The sequence below is a fragment of the Amaranthus tricolor genome, chromosome 13 (genome assembly GCF_026212465.1).
Source record: "Amaranthus tricolor cultivar Red isolate AtriRed21 chromosome 13, ASM2621246v1, whole genome shotgun sequence".
In the NCBI taxonomy this organism is placed as follows: domain Eukaryota; kingdom Viridiplantae; phylum Streptophyta; class Magnoliopsida; order Caryophyllales; family Amaranthaceae; genus Amaranthus; species Amaranthus tricolor.
This window is the reverse complement of record NC_080059.1, coordinates 22031863-22052580: the sequence shown is the minus strand read 5'-3', so window position 1 is coordinate 22052580 and position 20718 is coordinate 22031863. Positions and strand designations below refer to the sequence as shown.

The window sequence follows — 20718 nt, the reverse complement described above, 5'->3', positions numbered from 1 at the left end:
GTTCATTGTTCATTATTCATTGTTCATTGTTCATTGTTCATTGTTCATCGTTCATCGTTCATCGTTCATTGTTCATTGATTATTGATCCTTGTTCATTCATCATTGATTCTTGTTCATTCTTCATCATTCATTGTTCATTGTTCATCGTTCATATTTTATTTGTTTACCGTTCATTGTTCATTATTCATTGTTCATCGTTGATCGTTAATCGTTCATTGTTCATTGATTATGGATCCTTGTTCATTGTTCATGATTCATTGATCATTGACCATTCTTCATTGTTCATTCTTCGTTCTTCTACATTGTTCATTGTTCATTGTTCATTGATCCTACATCCTTGTTCATTGTTCACCGTTCATTGGTTAGTGATCATTAGTCCATGTTAATTATTCATCGTTCATTGTTCATTATTCATTATTCATTTTCATGGTTCATTGTTTGTTGTTCATTGTTCATTGTTCAAAGTTCATCGTTTATTGTTTATCGTTCAGTGTTCGTTGATCATTCAACCATGTTCATTGTTCACTATTCATTGTTCATTGATCATTGATCCTTGTTCATTGTTCATCATTCATTGTTCATTGTTCATTATTTATTCTTCAATGTTCATTGTTCGTCGTTCATTTTTCATTGTTCAATGTTCATCGTTCGTCGTTTATTGGTCATTGATCATTAATTCTTGTTAATTGGTCATTCATCATTTTTCCTTATTCATTCTTCATTATTTTTTATTCCCTGTGTGTTGTTGATTGGTGATTATTGATTTTTCATTGTTCATCGTTCATTGTTCATTGATCATTGATCCATATTCATTGTTCATCGTTCATTTTTCATTGTTCGTTGCTCAATGTTCATTATCGTTCTTTATTTATTGATTATTGATACTTGTTAATTGTTCATCATTCATTCTCCATTCGACATTGTTCATTGTACATTGTTCACTGATCATTGATCCTTGTTCATTGTTCATCATTCAATGTTCATTGTTTATTGTTCATTTTTCATCATTAATTCTACATTCTTCGTTATTCATAGTTCATCGTTCACTGTCATTGATCATTTATCCTTGTTTATTGTTCATCATTCTTATTTCATTGTTCATCCTTCAATCTTCATTGTTCATATTTTATTGATCCCTGTTTATTGTTCATCGTGTATCGTTCATCGTTCATCGTTCATCGTTCATTGTTCACTATTCAATGTTCAATGTTCATTGTTCATCGTTCATTATTCATTAATTATTGATCCTTGTTCATTGTTCATTGTTCATTATTCGTTGTTCATTTTTCATTCGTCGTTCTTCATTGTTAATCGTTCATTGTTCATTGTTCATTTTTCATCGTTTATTGTTCATTGATTATTAATCCTTTTTCATTGTTCATCATTCATTTTTCATTGATCATTGATGCTTGTTAATTGTTCATTATTGATTGTTCATTGTTTATTGTTCATTGTTCATTCTTCATCATTCATTGTTCATTGTTCATTTTTCATTGTTCATCGTTCATTGTTCATCTTTCATTGATCATTGATCCCTTTTCATTAATCGTTCATTGTTCGTTGATTATTGATCCTTGTTCATTGTTCATTGTTCATCATTCATTGTTCATTATTCGTTGTTCATTGTTCATTCTTCAATCTTCATTTCATGATTCATGGTTCATTGTTCATTATTCGTTGTTCATTTTTCATTCTTCGTTCTTCATTGTTAATCGTTCATTGTTCATTGTTCATTTTTCATCGTTTATTATTCATTGATTATTGATCCTCTTTCATTGTTCATCATTCATTTTTCATTGATCATTGATGCTTGTTAATTGTTCATTATTGATTATTCATTGTTTATTGTTCATTGTTCATTGTTCATTTTTCATTGTTCATCAATCATTGTTCATCTTTCATTGATCATTGATCCCTTTTCATTAATCGTTCATTGTTCGTTGATTATTGATCCTTGTTCATTGTTCATCATTCATTGTTCATCATTCATTGTTCATTGTTCGTTGTTCATTGTTCATTCTTCAATCTTCATTTCATGATTCATGGTTCATTGTTCATTCTTTGTTTTTCATCTTTCATTGTTCATTGTTCGCTGTTCATCGTTCATTGTTCTTTGTTCTTTGTTCTTTGTTCGTCGTTCATTGTTCATTGGTCATTAATCGTCCTTGTTCATTTTTCATTAATCATTGATCCTTGTTCATTCTTCATCATTCATTGTTCATTGTTCATTCTTCATTGTTGGTCGTTCATATTTCATTGTTTATTATTCATTGCTCATTGCTCATTGTTCATTGATCATCGTTCATTGTTCAATGATTATAGATCCTTGTTCATTGTTCATTGTTTATTTTTCATTGATCAATTATCCTTATTGTTTGCTCATTATTCATTCTTCATTGATCATAGATCCTTGTTCATTGTTCATCATTCGTTGTTCCTTCTTCTTTGTTCATTGTTCATTGTTCATTGTTCATTGTTCATTGTTCATTGTTCATTGTTCATTGTTTATTGTTTATTGTTAATTATTCATTGCTCATTCTCCAATCTTTATTGTTCATCGTTCATGGTTCATTCTTCATTTTTCGTCGTTCCTTGTTCATTGTTCACTGTTCATTGTTCATAGTTCATTGTTCGTCGTTCATTGTTCATTGTTCATTGATCAATGATCCTTGTTCATTGTTCATTCATCACTAATCCTTGTTCATTCTTCATTATTTATTTTTTATTGTTCATTCTTCATTGTTCATCGTTCATTCTTGGAGGTGGAAGCCGAACCATGTATGAATGGTTCAGAAAATGAGAGCCAAAGAAGCTCACAATACACTACAAACATGAGCCAAGATCATGACCCGACTTCACTCTTACAACTTACAAATGTGTAGCAAGATCCTATCCAAGTTCCATCTATAATCAACAAAATAGAAGAGACCTCAGCTACTCTAATCTGTTCATTAGTACATGGATTAAGACCTAGAGGGACAAGGACTTTATTAAGTAACCTACAAGGCATAGGTTAAACAACCATATCCAAGAAGCTGCTGCAGGTGTTAGGATAAAAAAGAGCACATGAGAGCCTATGTAAAACAGAATCAGAATTGAATAACTGATTCCTGTTATGAGTTGTCTTTCTTGATTTTTGACCGTTGTAATCTAGCTTCCCTTAGTCGTTCTTTTCATAAGTTGTAGAGGCTATATATAGATGCCTTCCTCCTTTGTAAAAATCAGATTACTCATTGTATTTTTCCAATAATCAATACAAGTGTGACTTGTGTTTTTTCAGAAAATATATTGTAGTTTCCTAAGGTGTGAGTGAAGCATCTTAATGGTATTCTAGGATTTGTGAGTGAAGCAATTTCGAGTGTGCCAAGGCCTAATCAGACAAGGGAGTGAACCTTGAATGATTTGGAGGGAAAGAAGAGGTTGGTGAGTAAAGCCACATCTTTTCAGCCCAATTTGCATTCTGAGACATTCAAGAACATCAATTCTTGAACTGAAATTCCAAGGTGTGTGTGTGAACAAGAGGATATATCACCTGTTCCTACGCTGGTTCATTCCATCTTTGGACATTGAAGACACGACTAAGACAAGAAACCAGACTCCCCTCCATATTTGGTGCAACTTGGTATCAGAGCACGGTTCCAGAAGAGGGAAAGTTTCAACACAACACAACAACATCCTTTGTGATTGGGTTAATTTAATTACTGAGACTTGGTTGGTAAGAAGTACTGTAAAATTCATTAATTAGTGAAACAGATTCTTAGGTATTCTCTGTTCTTTAATCTTAAAAGAAGTTGCATGAAAGGTTTGTTTATTAATTGAATTTTTACCAGCATTATTGAAAAAAAAAAAAAATCAGACACAACTGTGTCAGAATTGTTCTTTGTTTTGCTGTTCTTGAAATTATGTTTGTGTAATTTCTGTTAGTCTTCTACGTTTACATGTTTTTCACAATGAATACTGAAGAAAGATTAGGCACAATTAAGGAAGTTATCCAGAGATTAGTTCAAGGGATGCCCATTATTGAACTCAAGTTGGAAAGAACACCTCAAACTCCAACCATACAAAACACTAGAAACCAAGAGGATAGAACCCCGAGAATTGATATCCCAGACTTTGATGGTTACTCCCATAATCCAGAGGATTACTTGGATATTAATCAAGAATGAATCAATATTTTGAATTAAAAAACCTCCTGCAGATAGACATTTTAAATTAGCCAAAATTAAACTAACCAAGATTGCTGCCATATGGTTAGAGGGACTGCAGTAACAATTGTGAAGAGAGGAGAAATATAGGATAGACACTTGGAATAAACTAAAAAAACACATGAAAAGAAAGTATGTGCCCTCTACTTACAAACAACAGTTGTATGTTCAATTAAGTTCTTTGGTTCAGGGAAATAAATCAGTATCAGACTATATCCAAGAATAGGAAAAGTTGACTGTTCTATGTGATGTGAATGAATCAGAGGAGTTGAGAGTAAGAAAATTCATAGCTGGGTTGAGAGAGGATATTAGGAGAAAATTGTTGTTAACACCTAATCTTACTGTACACACAACAGGAAGTTTTGCCATAGATCTGGAAAAAACATGCCATTAAGAAGAAGAGTAACTCTAGTACCACTTACACAAAGAACACAAAGACATATACGCCTAGGAACTCTACTCCTGCACACAATAGTACTGCTGCAACAAAAAGAGATAACCAAGATACTAGACTTTAGCCTACACCTAATGTTCCTTTAAGGAATGTAGTATGCTTTAACTGTAATGGCCATGGACATTATAAGGATGAATGTCCTAATGCTAGGGCATTTACTTTGCAAGAATGGGAAGAGATTAGGCAGGATACCAAACCTAAGACTATTTTAGTAGCCAGAAATGGAAAAGAGGAAGAGGTAGAGCCTACAACTAGTAAGAATTATCCTGATGGTACATATGTAGTAAGGGAAGATGGTACAATGAAAGAATTTGAGGAGGATGACAGTGACACAAAAGAAGATAGGGAATAGTTGTTACCTGAGGAAGAACACTTGATTTTTAGAAGAAGTTTCCATACAACTTTTAAGGTTAAAAGTCAGACCAAAGGGAGAACATCTTTCAAACAAAGTACAAGGTAAAGGGAAAAGTGTGTGACCTCATTATGGATGGAGGGAGTGAATCTAATTGTATTAGTCAAGGTTTGGTGAAAGAATTAGGATTAACACCAAAGCCTCACCCCTACCCTTACAAAATGAAGTGGTTAGATGACAAAGCTATTGGTAAAAAGTAGATAAACAATGCTTAATAGGCTTTGATTTAGGATCATATACTGATGAAGTGTTATGTGATGTTTTAGAAATAAGTGCTTGCCATATACTATTAGGAAGACCCTGGAAATATGATAAAAGAACTATCCATAATGGTTACACCAACACTTACACAATCAAACATGAGAGAAAAAAGGAGTTAATGCCTTTACCGCCACACTGGACTATTCAATCCAGACCTAACAAGAATCCTGTACATTTGATTAATAGAGAAGTATGTGAGAAAGAGGTTAGTGAAAATGGGATAACATATCTGTTGTTCAATAAGGAGGTTCTCGATGATACTCTAGATATTCCACCGGAGTTACAACCCCTTTTAGTAGGGTTTGTTGATGTTTTCCCAGAAGAACTACCCCAAGGCCTACTCCCAATTAGAGGCATTGAACACTAGGTAGACCTAATACCTAGAGCTTCCTTACCCAACAAACCTGCATATAGAACAAACCCTACAGAAACTAAGTAGTTGCAGAGTCAAGCAGAAGAGTTAATACAGAGAGGGTATGTTAGAGATAGCCTAAGTCCCTGTGTTGTGCCTACTCTATTGGTCCCTAAAAAAGATGGAACATGGAGAATGTGCATAGATAGTAGGAGTGTAAACAACATCACCATTAAGTATAGGTACCCGATCCCCAGGATAGAACACATGTTTGATGAATTATCACGGTCACAATGGTTTAGCAAGGTTGATCTAAGGAGTGGATATCATCAAATTAGAATGAAAGAAGGAGATGAGTGGAACCAAATATGATTTATATGAATGGTTAGTGATGCCATTTGGATTAACAAGTGCTCCATGTACCTTTATCAGACTCATGAATGAGATTTTGAGGCCTTTTTTAGGAAAGTTTGTTGTAGTCTATCTAGGTGACATCCTGATATATAGCAAATACTTAAAGGAACACATAGACCATTTGAGAAACTTGTTTGAAGTTTTGAGGATACAAAAACTATATGGAAAGTTGGAGAAATGTAGTTTTCTCATGAAAAAAGTGTGTTTTCTTGGTTATATCATAGCAAGAACAAGAGTGAAGGTTGACCCCTAAAAGGTATAAGCTATTCACACTTTGCCTGTTCTAACCACAATCACACAAGCAAGGGCATTCCTTGGGTTGGCTTCTTTTTACAGGAGATTTATAAGAAATTTTAGTGCTATCAACCCATTATTGACTGCACAAAACAAGGAAACTTTGTTTGGACCACAGAAGCACAAAAAGCTTTTGAGATTATCAAAGAACAAATGTGCAAAGCCCCTATGCTTAAGTTACCTGATTTTTCTAAGCCTTTTGTGGTTGAATGTGATGCTTGTGGAACTGGTATAGGAGCTACTTAAGTTACAAGAAGGTAGGCCTGTGGCCTACTTTAGTGAAAAGCTACACAAAATTAGACTTAATTACTCCACTTATGATAAAGAGTTCTATGCTATCGTTAGGGCTTTGGAACATTGGTCTCATTACTTAAAGATTCAACCTTCCATCCTTTATACTGACCATGAATCACTAAAGAATATAAATGGGCAACAAAACTCAATGGTAGACATGCTAGGTGGGTTGAGTTTTTACAATCTTTTGATTTTTCAACAAAATATAAGACAAGAAAAACTAACATAATAGCAGATGCTTTGAGTAGGAAACACAACTTTCTATATATACTAGGAATTAGAATTCTAGGGTTTGAATTGATTAAAGCACAATACAAGGATTGTCTTGATTTTGCAAACCTATACTAACAATGTTTAGATAAACCTAAGGAACTCTTATGCACACAATAGGGTTTCTTATTTCAAGGTAACATGTTGTGTATACTAAAGACACCTTTAAGACATGTACTAGGTAAAGAGGTGCATGAGGGTAGTTTAGGTGAACATTTTGGGATACAGAAAACCTTAGACATGCTTGCACAAAACTTCTATTGGCTTAAGATGTTCGAAACAGTTGGCAAATATATTTTAAAATGTGAAACATGTATTAAGGCCAAAATCACTTTTCATAAGGGGGAATATCTTCCCTTACTAGCAGCTGATAGACCATGGGAGCACATAAGTATGGACTTTATGATGGCCCTACTAGAACTCAGAGAGGCAAAGATTCAATAATGGTGGTTGTGGAAAGATTCTCCAAAATGGCTCACTTTTTAGCCTGTAATAGAAAGTATAAGTTCAAAGCTGACAAGGGAATAAGGAGCAGACAACCCATTTAGGAAGGAGACCTAGTATGGATACACATCAGAAAAGATAGATTCCCTCAATTAAGAAAGAATAAGCTGATGCCTAGAGCAATTAGGCCTTTCCAAATCTTAAACAATTATGGGAGCAAGCATACAAGGTGGATTTACCTCCAGAATACAATATATCCTCAACCTTTAATATAGGTAATCTAACACTTTATTCAAAAGACACAGAATTGAGGTCAATTCTTCTGGAAGAAAGAAGGGTTGAACCATGTATGAATGGTTCAGAAAAAGAGAACCAAGAAAGCTCACAACACAGTACAAACATGAGCCAAGATCATGACCAGACTTCACTCTTACAACTAACAAATATAAATCAAGACCCTATCCAAGTTCCATCTATAATCAACAAAAAAGTAGAGACCTCAGCTACTCTAATATGTTCATTGCTACATGGATTAAGACCTAGAGGTACAAGGACCTTATTAAGTAACCTACAACAGGGCATAGGTTAAACAACCCAATAAAAGAAGGTTGTTGCACATGTTAGGATAAAAAAAGAGCACATGAGAGCATATGTAAAATAAAATCAGAATTGAATAACTGATTCCTATTATGAGTTGTCTTTCTTGATTTTTGACCGTTGTAATCTAGCTTCAGTTAGTCGTTCTTTTCATAAGTTATAATGGCTATATATAGATGCCTCCCTCCTTTGTAAAAATCAGATTACTCATTGTATTTTTCCAATAATCAATATAAGTGTGACTTGTGTTTTTAACAAAGTATATTGTACTTTCTTAAGGTGTGAGTGAAGCATCTTAGAGGTATTCTAGGATTTGTGAGTGAAGCAAATTCGAGTGTGACAAGGCCTAACCAGACAAGGGAATGAACCTTGAATGATTAGGAGGTAAAAAAATGTTGGTGAGTGAAGCCACATCTTTTCAGCCCCATTTCCATTCTGAGACATTCAAGAACATCAATTCTTAAACTGAAAGTCCAAGGTGTGTGTGTAAACAAGAGGATATATCACTTATTCCTACACTGGTTCATTCCATCTTTGGATATTGAAGACACAACTAAGACAAGAAACCAGACTCCCCTCCATAGTTGGTGCAAAAGCCTCGGGGGAATTTCTGTAGGAAAAACTTCTTGGAACTCTTCTAGTAAAGGGCTTAAACGTGGATGGTTTGGTTTGGTTCTTAGGCTCTCTTCTTCATCGGAGTTGGTAAGGATTAGGTCTTTGTAGGGAGTGAGTTCATGGTGCTCGGCTATGAGAAGGGTAGGTAAAGATACGGATGGTTTTAAGGAAGGAGTTGCATTCGGTTCTTAGTGTTCGGTTGGGGTGAAAGGGGTTAAAGTTATTTTTTTTGTTTTTCGTAAAAGTGTAGGTGTTATGGTGACCATCATGAATGACTCGTCGACCATATAGCCAGGTCCCTCTAGAAGGATGTGGCAGGCATCTATCGGCACAATGTCGCACAAGAGTTCCTCAATACAGGAGTTACCAATTGAAAAAAAAAACACGGGTTTGGTGAGTGACCTTAAGGCCTCTTTTTTGTTCAGCCATTCTATGGTGTAAGGGTGGGGTGAGGTATGGTTTCTAGTTTTAGTTTGAACACAAGTGTTTGGGATGCTACATTGGTACAACTACCACCATCATGGGGAAAATCTTTCGCTTGATAGTGCACTTCGTTAGAAAGATTGATTCATGTTGGGTCTCCATCACCTAAGACAATGTCGATTGATGTTTCTATCTAAGGAAAAGCCGACTCTGAGTCCAATCTGATGTAAGATCGCCTATAACTTAGGGGTTCTTACAAGCTCTTAACAATGAACAAAGAAGATGAATGTCGAATGGTAAAGAAGCAAAATTTTGTTGTTTTTATATTAATTTTTGACTAGAAACAAAAAGTAAACGATAACGGCTAAATCAATACTCACTATAAATCCATGTAGCAAGTAAGGAGGCTCTTAAGGCACAAGTGTATTCACCAATAACACAAAAACGAAAAATACCTACTAAAAATAACTAAGGAAACCGTGAAGGATAACCGACCACAACCATTTGGTGGTTACACATGGTAACTGCCTCCATGTGCTCCATTTATGGGAAATAACTTCCGACAATGAGTAACTCCTTTCATAACTTTCGTCCCATAAATGAACGATAATAACTACTAGAAACTACCTTTAACTTGTAGTAACTACTACTACTGAAAATATTTTACATAAAATAACTACCTAGCTAAATTGGACTAACAATTAAACTAAGTAATTAAAAGACACACGTGAAACAGTGGGACTTAGTTGGACGAAACCACATTGAACATTTTTTGGACGTTAGCTAGCTTGAGTTGTAACGTTTCTTTGGTGAGCATTTCAACAAGTTTGTTGTCTTGATTTTTTTCCACATTGATGTTGCCAAGATTCTTCATTGTTCATCGTTTATTGTTCATCATTCATTGTACATTGAACATTACTAGTTGTTCATTTTTCATACTTCATCAATCATTCTTCAATCTTTATTGTTCATCGTTTATTGTTCATTGATTATTAATCCTTGTTCATTGTTCATCATTCATTGTTCATTGTTCATTGTTCATTCTTCAATCTTCATTGTTCATCGTTCATGGTTCATTGTTAATTGTTCATCGTTCATTGTTCATTGTTCGTTCTTAATTGTTCTTTGTTCATTGTTCATTGTTCGTCGTTCATTGTTCATTGATCAATGATCCTTATTCATTGTTCATTCATCATTGGTCCTTGTTTATCATTCATCATTCATTGTTCATTGTTCATTATTCATTGTTCATTAGTCATTGTTCATTGTTCATTGATCAATGATCCTAGTTCATTGTTCATTCATCATTGGTCCTTGTTCATTATTCATCATTCAAACTTCATTCTTCATTCTTCATCGTTTATATGTCATTGTTCATTGTTCATCATTCATTGTTCATTGTTCATTGTTCATTGTTCATTGTTCATTGTTCATCGTTCATCGTTTATTGTTCATTGTTCATTGTTCATTGTTCATTGTTCATCGTTCATCGTTCATTGACTATTGATCCTTGTTCATTATTCATCGTTCGTCGTTCATTGTTCATTGATGATAGATCCTTGTTCTTCTTTCATCGTTCATTCTTCATTGATCGTGGATCCTTGTTCATTGTTCATCATTCATTGTTCATTGTTCATTGTCCATTGTTCATTATTCATTGTTCATTGGTCAATGTTCATTGTTCATTTTTCATTATTCATTGTTCACTGTTCATTTTTCATTGTTCATTGCTCATTGCTCATTGTTCATTTTTCATCGTTGATTTTTCATTTTTCATTGTTCCTTGTTTCTCGTTCATTGTTCATTGTTCACTATTAAATATTCGTTGTTCATTGTTCATCGTATATCGGTCATCGATCATTGATCCTTATTCATTATTCATTCATCATTGATCCTTGTTCATTCTTCATTATTTATTATTCATTGTTGATTGTTGATTGTTGATTGTTGATTGTTGGTTGTTCATCGTTCACTGTTTATTCTTTACTTTTCTTTGTTCATCGTTCATTGTTGATTGTTGATTGTTCAACGTTCATTGTTCATTGATTATTTATGCTTGTTAGTTGTTCATCGTTCATTGTTTATTGATTATTGATCCTTGTTCATTGTTCGCCATTCATTGTTCATTGTTCATTGTTTATTGTTCATACTACATTCCTCATTGTAAATCATTCATTGTTCATTTTTCAGTGTTCATCTTTCATTGATCATTGATCATTGATCCCTTTTTATTGTTCATCGTTCATTGTTCATTGATCATTGATCCTTGTTCGTTGTTCATTATTCATTCTACAATCCTCTTTGTATGGTTCATTGTTCATCATTCATGGTTCATCATTCATTGTTCATTGCTCACTATTCATTGTTTATTGTTCGTCATTCATTGGTCATTGATCATTGGTCCTTGTTTATTTTTCATTTATTGTTCATTGTTAATCGTTCATACTTCATTGTTCATTGTTTATCTTTCTTTGTTCATTGTTCACTGTTCATCGTTCATTGTTCATTGATGATAGATCCATGTTCATTGTTCATCGTTAATTGTTCATTGATCATTGATCCTTGTACATTGTTCTTTCATCGTTGATCCTTGTTCATTCTTCATCATTCATTATTCATTGTTCATTGTTCATTGTTCATTGTTCATTGTTCATTGTTAATTGTTCATTTTTCATTGTTCATTTTTCATTGTTCATTATTTATTTTAAATTATTCAATGTTCATTGTTCATCATTCATTGTTCATTCTTCATTGTTCATCGTTCATTGTTCATTCATTAATGATCCTTGTTAATTGTTGATCTTTCATTGTTCATTGTTCATTTTTCGTTCTTCATTGTTCATGGTTCATTGTTAATTATTCAATGTTCGTCGTTCATTGATCGAGTTGGCCAATGAGCTCTCTAATTACGGGATTCATGTAGCGTGTGTTCAAGAGACTAGGTGGAAGGGGCAAAAAGCAAAAGGTATAAAAGGATATAAGTTGTGGTATCTAGGGCTGGACGACAGACGTAACGGGGTTGGCATCCTAGTGTCTAATGATATCCTAAAGCAATTGGTTGAAGTAAGGAGATGTAATGATAGGATCATGCTAGTTAGGATAGTACTAGGGGAAGAGATTATATCAATTGTTAGTGCGTACGGGCCCCAAGTTGGTCTCGACGAGCAGGTGCAATGCGAGCTCTGGGATAACCTAGGAGACCTCATGAGAACTATCTTGGAAGACGAGAAAGTTTTCTTAGGAGGAGACTTTAATGGACATATAGGCAACTATAACTCGATACATGGTGGGTTTGGTTTGGTGACAAGGAATGAGAGTGGGGAGAATTTGCTGGATTTTGCGCTAGCAAAAGAATTGGTTATACCAAACTCGATCTTTAAAAAGAAAGATGAGCATTTGACCACATATAAGAGTGGCGGGCATGCAACCCAACTTGACTATTTCCTAGTGCGCAAGGGAGATCGGGCATCATGCTTGGACTGTAAGTTAGTGTTGGGTACGGAGATGCCCACCTAACACAGGCTTTTAGTACTGGTTTTCAGGATGAGGAAGAAAATCGTTGAGAAGAAGGCCGAGTCCAGGGGAAAGATCATGTGGGGGAGACTCAAAGGGGACATGGCCACAACTCTGTCAACCAAGATAAGTTTATTGGGATTCTCAAGACAATCAGAGAATGCAAATGAAATGTGGACAAACATGGCAGAAACCATTAGAAAAGTGGCAAAAGTGACCTTTGGTGTGTCGTCGGGTAACCAAAAGTGTTCAAAGAGTCGTGGTGGTGAAATGAGGAAGTGGAAAAGAAGATAAAGGATAAAACAATAGTTTTAAAGAACTTATGGCATGCACGGAAGAGGAGGATAGGATAGAAAAGAGAGTGAGCTATAAAGAAGCAAAGCGGGCGGCAAAGAAAGCGGTAACGAAGGAAAAAAACCGTGGTTACGAGGATTTATATCAGAAGCTTGATAATAAAGAGGGGGAAAAGCAGATTTTTAAGTTGGCAAGCACTAGGTCCAGGCAGCGGCAAGACTTAGAGGCAGTGAAATACATCAAGGATAAGGGAGGGCGAGTCCTCTTGAGACAAGAGGACATCAAAACCAGATGGCTCCAATATTCCTCTCAGTTACTCAATGAGTCTAGGGGGCTAAAGAAGGAGGATAAGCAATTTTCTAACGTCTAAAGACCACTGGAAGATGGGTCACCGAGTGCTATTACCACAGAAGAAGTAGGAGAAGCTCTCAAAAAGATGGGGAGAACGAAGGCAGTCGGGCCAGATAACATCCCGATTGAGGTGTCGAGGGGTTTAGGAGAAGAGGGCATTCGTTGGCTGACGAACCTCTTTAATACGATTTTGAGGATACATAGGATGCCAGAAGAATAAAGGAACAACACACTAATACCTATGTTTAAAAACAAAGGCGACGCGCAAGTATGTGGGAACTATAGAGGTATCAAACTTTTAAGCCACATAATGAAATTGTGGGAAAGAGTGATAGAGAGGAGAATTAGACAGGAAACGGTGATTAGAGAGAACCAATTCGGTTTTATGCCAGGAAGGTCAACCATTAAGGCAATTCATGTTTTAAGGAGACTGATGGAGAAATATAGGGAGCAAAAAAAGGATTTACATATGGTGTTCATTGACTTGGAGAAAGCGTATGATAGCATACCACGAGGTGTCATCTGGGATAGCCTCAAGGCTAGAGGTATTTCTTCAGTGTACATTGAGGCTATACAGGATATGTACAACAGAGTGTCGACTAACATTCCAACACCGGTGGGGATAACAGAGCCTTTCCCGGTTAAAGTTGGGCTACATCAGGGATCCGCTCTAAGCCCTTTCATTTTTACTGTCATCATGGAAGACATTTCTCAATCTATTTGGGAGACGGTACCGTGGTGCCTGCATTTCGTAGACGACATAGTGCTGGTAGCAGAAACTAGAGATGGGGTTAATAATAAATTGGATGAGTGGAGGGAAGCTTTAGAAGGTAAAGGATTGTGCATTAGACGTACGAAGACTGTGTATTTGCGATGTGATTTTAGTGGGACAGCACCGGTAGGTGAACCAGAGGTGTCTATAGGAGAAGCAGTCGTTAAATGTACGACCAAGTACAAGTATTTGGGATCGATCATTCAAAGGGATGGAGAGATTGACGGAGATGTAAACCATCGCATACAAGCGGGTTGGATCAAGTGGCGTGCAGCCACCGCGGTGCTTTGTGATAAGAAATTTCCAAGCAGGTTAAAAGGAAAATTCTATCGGACGGCAATCAGACCTGCTCTTCAATATCAGACCGAATGTTATCCTGTTAAGAAGATCTTTGAACATAAGATGGAAGTCACAGAAATGTGTATGCTGAGGTGGATGTGTGGGCACACATTGATGGATCGAATTAAGAACCAAGAGTTTAGAGACAAACTATGGGTAGCTCCTATTTCTGGAAAAATGCGTGAAAATAGATTGAGGTGGTTTGGACATGTTCAGTAAAAGACCCTCGCTACCCCTGTGAGGAGAGTAGAAAGCATTATAGTAAAGGGTAAGAGGAGTCGAGGAAAACTCAGGAGAACTTGGAATGAGCAGATAAAAGTTGACTTGTGTGAGCTAAACCTCTCTGAAAGCCTGACTAGAGATAGGGGTAGTTGGAGGGGTCATATCCATGTTTTAGATTACTAAGTCCTCGTAGATTATCTCTTTGTGTTCTTATCATCCTGCTCCTCTCGTTTCTTTATTAATTTCTTTGTCCCCTTCTTTTTATTCTTTTATTTTGTTTGTGTGTCTACTTTTATTTATAGGCCTTTTATCGTTCACGTGTAGCTACGTCTCCGTATCTTTCTCGAGCCGGGGGACTCCTTTGGCCGCGCTCTCCTCTATAGGTATGAGTTGCTGCCGTCCTTCCCTCCCAGACCTTGTCCATAGTTTTTTCTATGAGCGGGATATACTGGGTTGGATGATGATGATGATGATATATATATATATATATATATATATATATATATATATATATATATATATATATATATATATATATATATATATATATATATATATATATATATATATATATATATATATATATATTATTTTCTAAAGTACGTTTTTTTCTTGGAGTATCGTATAAAATCTAAATATTATAGAAAATAATTAAAAACTAAACTTTATATAATACATACATTAGATTGTACATAATATTATATAAATATAATATGATAATTTAAGAACGTAACATCTTTATATACATACCGCATCAATATTTTTGGCTCAACATTCTTCAGGCTTTTAAGAGATCGTCCATCAATTTGAGAGTGTAGTAGCCGCAATCAATACTATTATCTTGCCGAAAGGACTAAAACATAATAGATATTAGTGACAAAAAAGCTTTAAAAACCTTAAAAACGCAACTTAGCACGTAAGTTCAAGCATATGACTATGATTTTGAATTCTAACCATTTCAACACAATAATATACACAAAATAGTGTTGTGTGCCAAATTTCATGCCAAACAAACAAAGTTTGAACTACTTTATGCGAGAAAGTGCCAAAAAAGCTTTAAAAACCTTAAAAACGCAACTTTGCACGTAATTTCGAGCATAAGACTATGATTTTGAATTTAACCATTTCAACACAATAATATATACCAAATAGTGTTGTGTGCCAAATTTCATGCAAAACAAACCAAGTTTGAACTCCTTATTGTGAGAAAGTGCCAAAACGCTTATAAAACCTTAAAAATGCAACTTATTAGCACGTAATTTCAAGCATATGAATATGATTTTCAATTTTAACCATTTCAACACAATAATATATATACCAAATAGTGTTGTGTGCAAAATTTCATGCCAAACAAACCAAGTTTGAACTATTTATGCGAGAAAGTGCCAAAAACGTATGGAAAACCGTAAAAACGCAACTTAGCACATAATTTCAAGCTTATGACTATATTTTTCAATTATAACCATTTCAGCACAATAATATATATCAAATAGTGTTGTATGCCAAGTTTCATGCAAAACAAACGAAGTTTGAACTACTTTATTGACTCCATTGTTAAGGATCGAAGTGGCTCGTCTTGACGTTGGTCTTGCGTTTTTGGGTGGGCTTAGGGAAGTCTTAAATTTAAAACTTGGGAGATGATTTCTAAGTTAGGCAGCAACAATTATCTTCGCTGATAGGAGGAGATTTTAATGAGATTCATTTTGCGGAGGAAAAATTTGGTGGTGCTGGTGTTGATTTTAATTTTCTTCTTGTTTTTCGTTCTTGCTTGGAGATGAATGATATTAAAGATTTTGGGGCAGAGGGGTATAAATTTAATTAGAATAATAAAAGAATCGAGGGTTTTATTGAAGAAAGATTGGATAGATATATAGCTAATTCGAGGTGGAAGCAAATTTTTAACAAACCGTCTGTTAGCAATGTCATTTGGGATGGCTCAGATCATTTTGCGATTGTTCTTAAGATCGGGATGAACGAGAATCGGATCCTTTCTCTCTTAAGTCAGGATAAACCTTTTTGATATGAAGCTAAGTAGATTCATAATGAAGTTTTCCCTCATACATTTCGTGAGGTCTAGGGTAAGTCTAAAGCTAGTTGTGGGGATTAGTGGTCTCGTTTGGTGGAGGAATGTGGTAATCTTCTCAAGGAGTGGAGTCATCGTTTTTATTCTAACTCTTCTAAGAGACTCTGGTGGTTGAAAAAGCACTTGATTCGGGTTCGGAAAATGGTCCAGACGCCGATTGTGATGGAGTCGTCAAGTAGAAGTTGAGATAAGAAACATTAGAGATGACTTCGAAACCTCGGTGTGGCAATGGCGTCGCCCAATCATTTTAAGAGATGGTGATAAGAATACCACCTATTTTCATTCTAAAATGGCTGCCATGAGAAAGCGGAATTTTTAAAAGGAATCAAAGGTAATTTGGGGGTTCTCCAAACAAGTCTTGAGGCTATGTGTAAGGTTGTTAAGTGTTACTTTGATAAGTTTTTTTCTTCTTCCCATCCTCCCATTTCGTTGAATCAGTTGGATATGATCAATAAGAGGGTCTCTGATTCCATGGCTGTTGATCTATCTAGGCCCTTCTCTTATGATTATGTGGTCTAGGCTCTTGCTTCCATGCATTCATGTAAGCCGTCGGGTCCCGATGGTTTTCCTGCTCTCTTCTATAAAAATCATTTGGAGCTTGTTGGTAAGGATATCTGTAATGTAGTGCTTAATTTCTTAAAAGGGGGTTGATCTGCTGAAGGATATTAATCATACAAATGTGGTCTTGATTCCTAAGGTTCCCAACCCTTGTGATATGAAGGATCTTAGACCTATTAGTCTTTGTAATGTTTCCTATAAGTTGATCTCTAAGGTGCTTGCTAATAGACTAAAGCGTATTCTTCCTTTGATCATCGAGGATAACTAGAGCGCTTTTGTTCTAGGTCGTTTAGTCATTGATAATATTCTTTCTCTAAAGTTTTTCATTTTATGTATCACAATCATGCGATGAAGAAAGGGTTCATGGCCCTCAAGTTGGACATAAGTAAAGCGTATGATAGGGTTGAATGGGATTTTTTTGTTTGTATCATGTCTAAGATGGGTTTCCCTTCTCGTTAGATTGATCGGGTTATGGCCTATGTTACTTCGGTTTCTTACTCTTTTGTTGTTAATGGTGTTTTATCTGACATTGTGTTCCCTAGTAGAGGTCTTAGACAAGGGGACCCCATCTCTCCTTACTTATTCTTGTTATGTGCTTAAGGGCTCGAGATTCTGATTACAAAGCCATTGTGGACGGGTCTCTCCATGGTATCTCAATAGTTCGTAATGCTCCTAAGATTTCGCACTTGTTTTTTTGCTGATGATTGTATTATTTTTGCTCGTGCTAACATTGATGAAGCTCTTTCTATCAAAAATTTGCTATCCCATTTTGAGTTTTTCTCGGGTCAACAAATTAACCGGGATAGGTGCGAGCTTTCTTTTAGTAAGAGCTTAGAGGGGTACCTTAGAAGACGTGTGAGTAGTTGTTTGGACATTAAGGAGGTTCTTAGCCATGACAAGTATTTGGGTCTTCTGACGAAGTGTTTTAGATCCAAAAACTTCTCTTTTGTCAACCTAAGGGATCGCATTTGGAAAAAGCTTCAGGGATGGAAAGAAAAGCTTCTTTCTAAGGTGGGCAAGGAAGTGTTAATTAAAGCGGTTACTCAATCTATTCCTACATACGCTATGAGTTGTTTTAAAGTTCCGGCTTCTTTTTGTATTGAGGTCACTAGTATCATCAGAAATTTCTGGTGTGGCACTTCTAATTTTGATCGTCGCTTTCCTTGGCGGGCTCGGAAAAGGTTTATAGATCGAAGGGTGAAGGAGGTTTAGGCTTCAGGGATCTTGAGAATTTCAACATGGCTCTTCTTGCTAAATAATTCTCGAGGTTGCATTGCTTCCCTAATTCTCTCTTGGTTACTTCTCTCAAAGCTAAATATTTTCCTCACGATTCCCTATGGAGTTCTAAGGTTGGCCTCAATCCTAGTTTCGCGTTGAGGAGCATTAGGAGCGCCAAGCATGTTGTTGAGGTTGGTTTTCATTCGTGTATCGAGGATGGGAAGAAGATTCATGTGTAAAGACGCTTGGGTTGCTGGTCCTAGTTCAGGGAGGCTCATTTCTCCTATTAGAGGTCTGGATGATGATGCTACAGTGGAGTCCTTCATTGATCCTGTGTTGAGATCGTGGCGTAAGGATTTAATAGCTGAGCCACTGCTCCCAATAGACGTTGAGAGGGTTCTCAATACCCCTATTGGAGTCTCTATTGGGGAGGATAGTCTTAGATGGGCTGCTGGTTCGGATGGATCATTTCATGTTCGGAATGCGTACAAGAAAACTCAATCTTGTGCTGATTCTTCCTCTAGTTCGATGTGTCTTGATCCTACTTGGAAGGTGATTTGGAATCTTCATATTCCTCCCAAGGCTAAGATCTTCTTATGGCGGGCCTTGAGTGATAATCTTCCCCATGGGGTCAATCTTCGCAAGAAGGGTATTGAGGGTGTGGATCAGTGTGTTCGGTTTGGTGGGGTGGAGAATAATTTGCATGTGCTTAGAGATTGCCCATGGATTCAGATGGTTTGGCAGCTTGTTCTTGGTATCGTCTTAGATTCCCACATTTCCTCCTTAAAGGAGTGGTTTTCCATGCTTTAAGGCTCCAAGCTTTCTTTAAATATGACTGTTGTTGGTATGTGTGCTTGGCAAATTTAGGGTGCTCGTTATGAGCTTTGTTTTGATAAGGTTACGATCCCTCCTAATACTTGTTTTACTAGAGGTCGAGATATTCTGACGAAATATGAGCAGGCTAATGTTTGTAATGTTCAGAATGCTAGACGCGCCAAGGCCAAATGGCAGCCCCCCAAAAGTGACGTGATTAAGATAAATATTGACGTTGCTGTTAACATTGAAGCGGATCGTGTGGGTCTAGGTATGGTTTCTCGAAGCTCTGATGGGACTGTTGTTTTGGCAGCTTCAAAATCTGTTTGGCCTTATTACGGGGTGGAGCATATTGAGATCGAGGCGTTTTCATGGGCTGTTGAGCTGGGTCAGACATTCGGTGGGCAGCATTGTGTTTTTGAAGGTGACACTAAGGTGGTGGTTGAGGCCTTAAATGGAAATGTTTTTCGGGCTGGTCATAATCAAGTGCTTATCGAGAACATCTTAGCTAATTCTAAAGGGTTCGAGAAGGTCTCGTTTCCTTTTGTTTTCGGGAAGCAAATATGGTTGCTCATCGTCATTTTAACCAATACATCAACTAAAAATCAGAAAAAATATATTCTACAGAATTTTCAGCTGACGTTGATTCTTCCAAACTTCAGTCTTGAGAACATAGCACTGTCTCCATCAACAAGTATCGTCAGACATCAAACTTGGGAATAGTAGACTTCCTGTCTACATTTGACATCTTAAAAGACCTTCCTTTTCTAACTTCCTTGGATATATTTGACATATACATAGTTTATGGACCAATTCTTTGGCACTATCAACGATCTTTATCAAGAATGGATATCGACCCGCACACAATCTCTAAAACACATTTGTTTATAGTCAGTGTAGTCATCATCAAAACCTAAGAGAGTCAACAAATTCCCCATTTTTGATGATGACAAACTTATAAACAATCTTAAACAAAATAAAGTAAAACTAATTTCATAGAACACGCCAGAGATTAAAGCTACTCTACCCTTGGAAGCTAGCCTACTAGTTTTCCTTGGAATCACAATAGGCTTCTTCTTTACAGGCATTCGTACCTCCTAATCACTAGATGAATCATCATCATTCAGTTCCTCACCCTCTTCTTCCTTAGAGGATTCCCCCTCACTTAAGGCTCCTTCCTGTTCCCCTCGTTCTTGAAGTTCCTCTTGTGCCCCCTGGGAACCAACTTCTGCCTCTTCATGAGTGGCAGTGGGAACAGTTTTCTGGTCCTCCTCAGTAGCCTTTTGATTAGGGATGGTCATGGGGCGAGTCTGGAGCGGGTCTGGCCGGACCCAGTCCCAGACCCTTTTATTTTTTATGGATCCAGACCCGGATTCGAACCCTTAGGGTCCAAAATTTTCAGACCCAGACCTAGACCCTACGGATCTGACGGGTCTAGGGTCCTTAATGGGTCTTATACAAAGCCTCTTTAATTTGTCAAAATTGTACCTTTTGCGAGTCTTTTTGTATTTTTGAAAGC

The 20718-nt window shown here is 36.3% G+C and overlaps 2 protein-coding genes across 2 annotated transcripts; both read left to right on the top strand.

Annotated features, from left to right (window-relative positions):
- The first annotated feature begins 8884 nt into the window (after nucleotides 1-8884).
- Nucleotides 8885-12843, top strand: LOC130798940 (uncharacterized). Its single transcript, XM_057662035.1, has 3 exons — nucleotides 8885-8975; nucleotides 11960-12521; nucleotides 12579-12843. Exons 1-3 carry the CDS (start codon nucleotides 8885-8887, stop codon nucleotides 12841-12843), a joined length of 918 nt encoding a protein of 305 aa, XP_057518018.1.
- Nucleotides 12844-17834: 4991 nt separating this feature from the next.
- On the top strand, nucleotides 17835-18380 carry LOC130798939 (uncharacterized). Its single transcript, XM_057662034.1, has one exon. The coding sequence runs from the start codon at nucleotides 17835-17837 to the stop codon at nucleotides 18378-18380; it is 546 nt and encodes a 181-aa protein (XP_057518017.1).
- Nucleotides 18381-20718: the final 2338 nt, after the last annotated feature.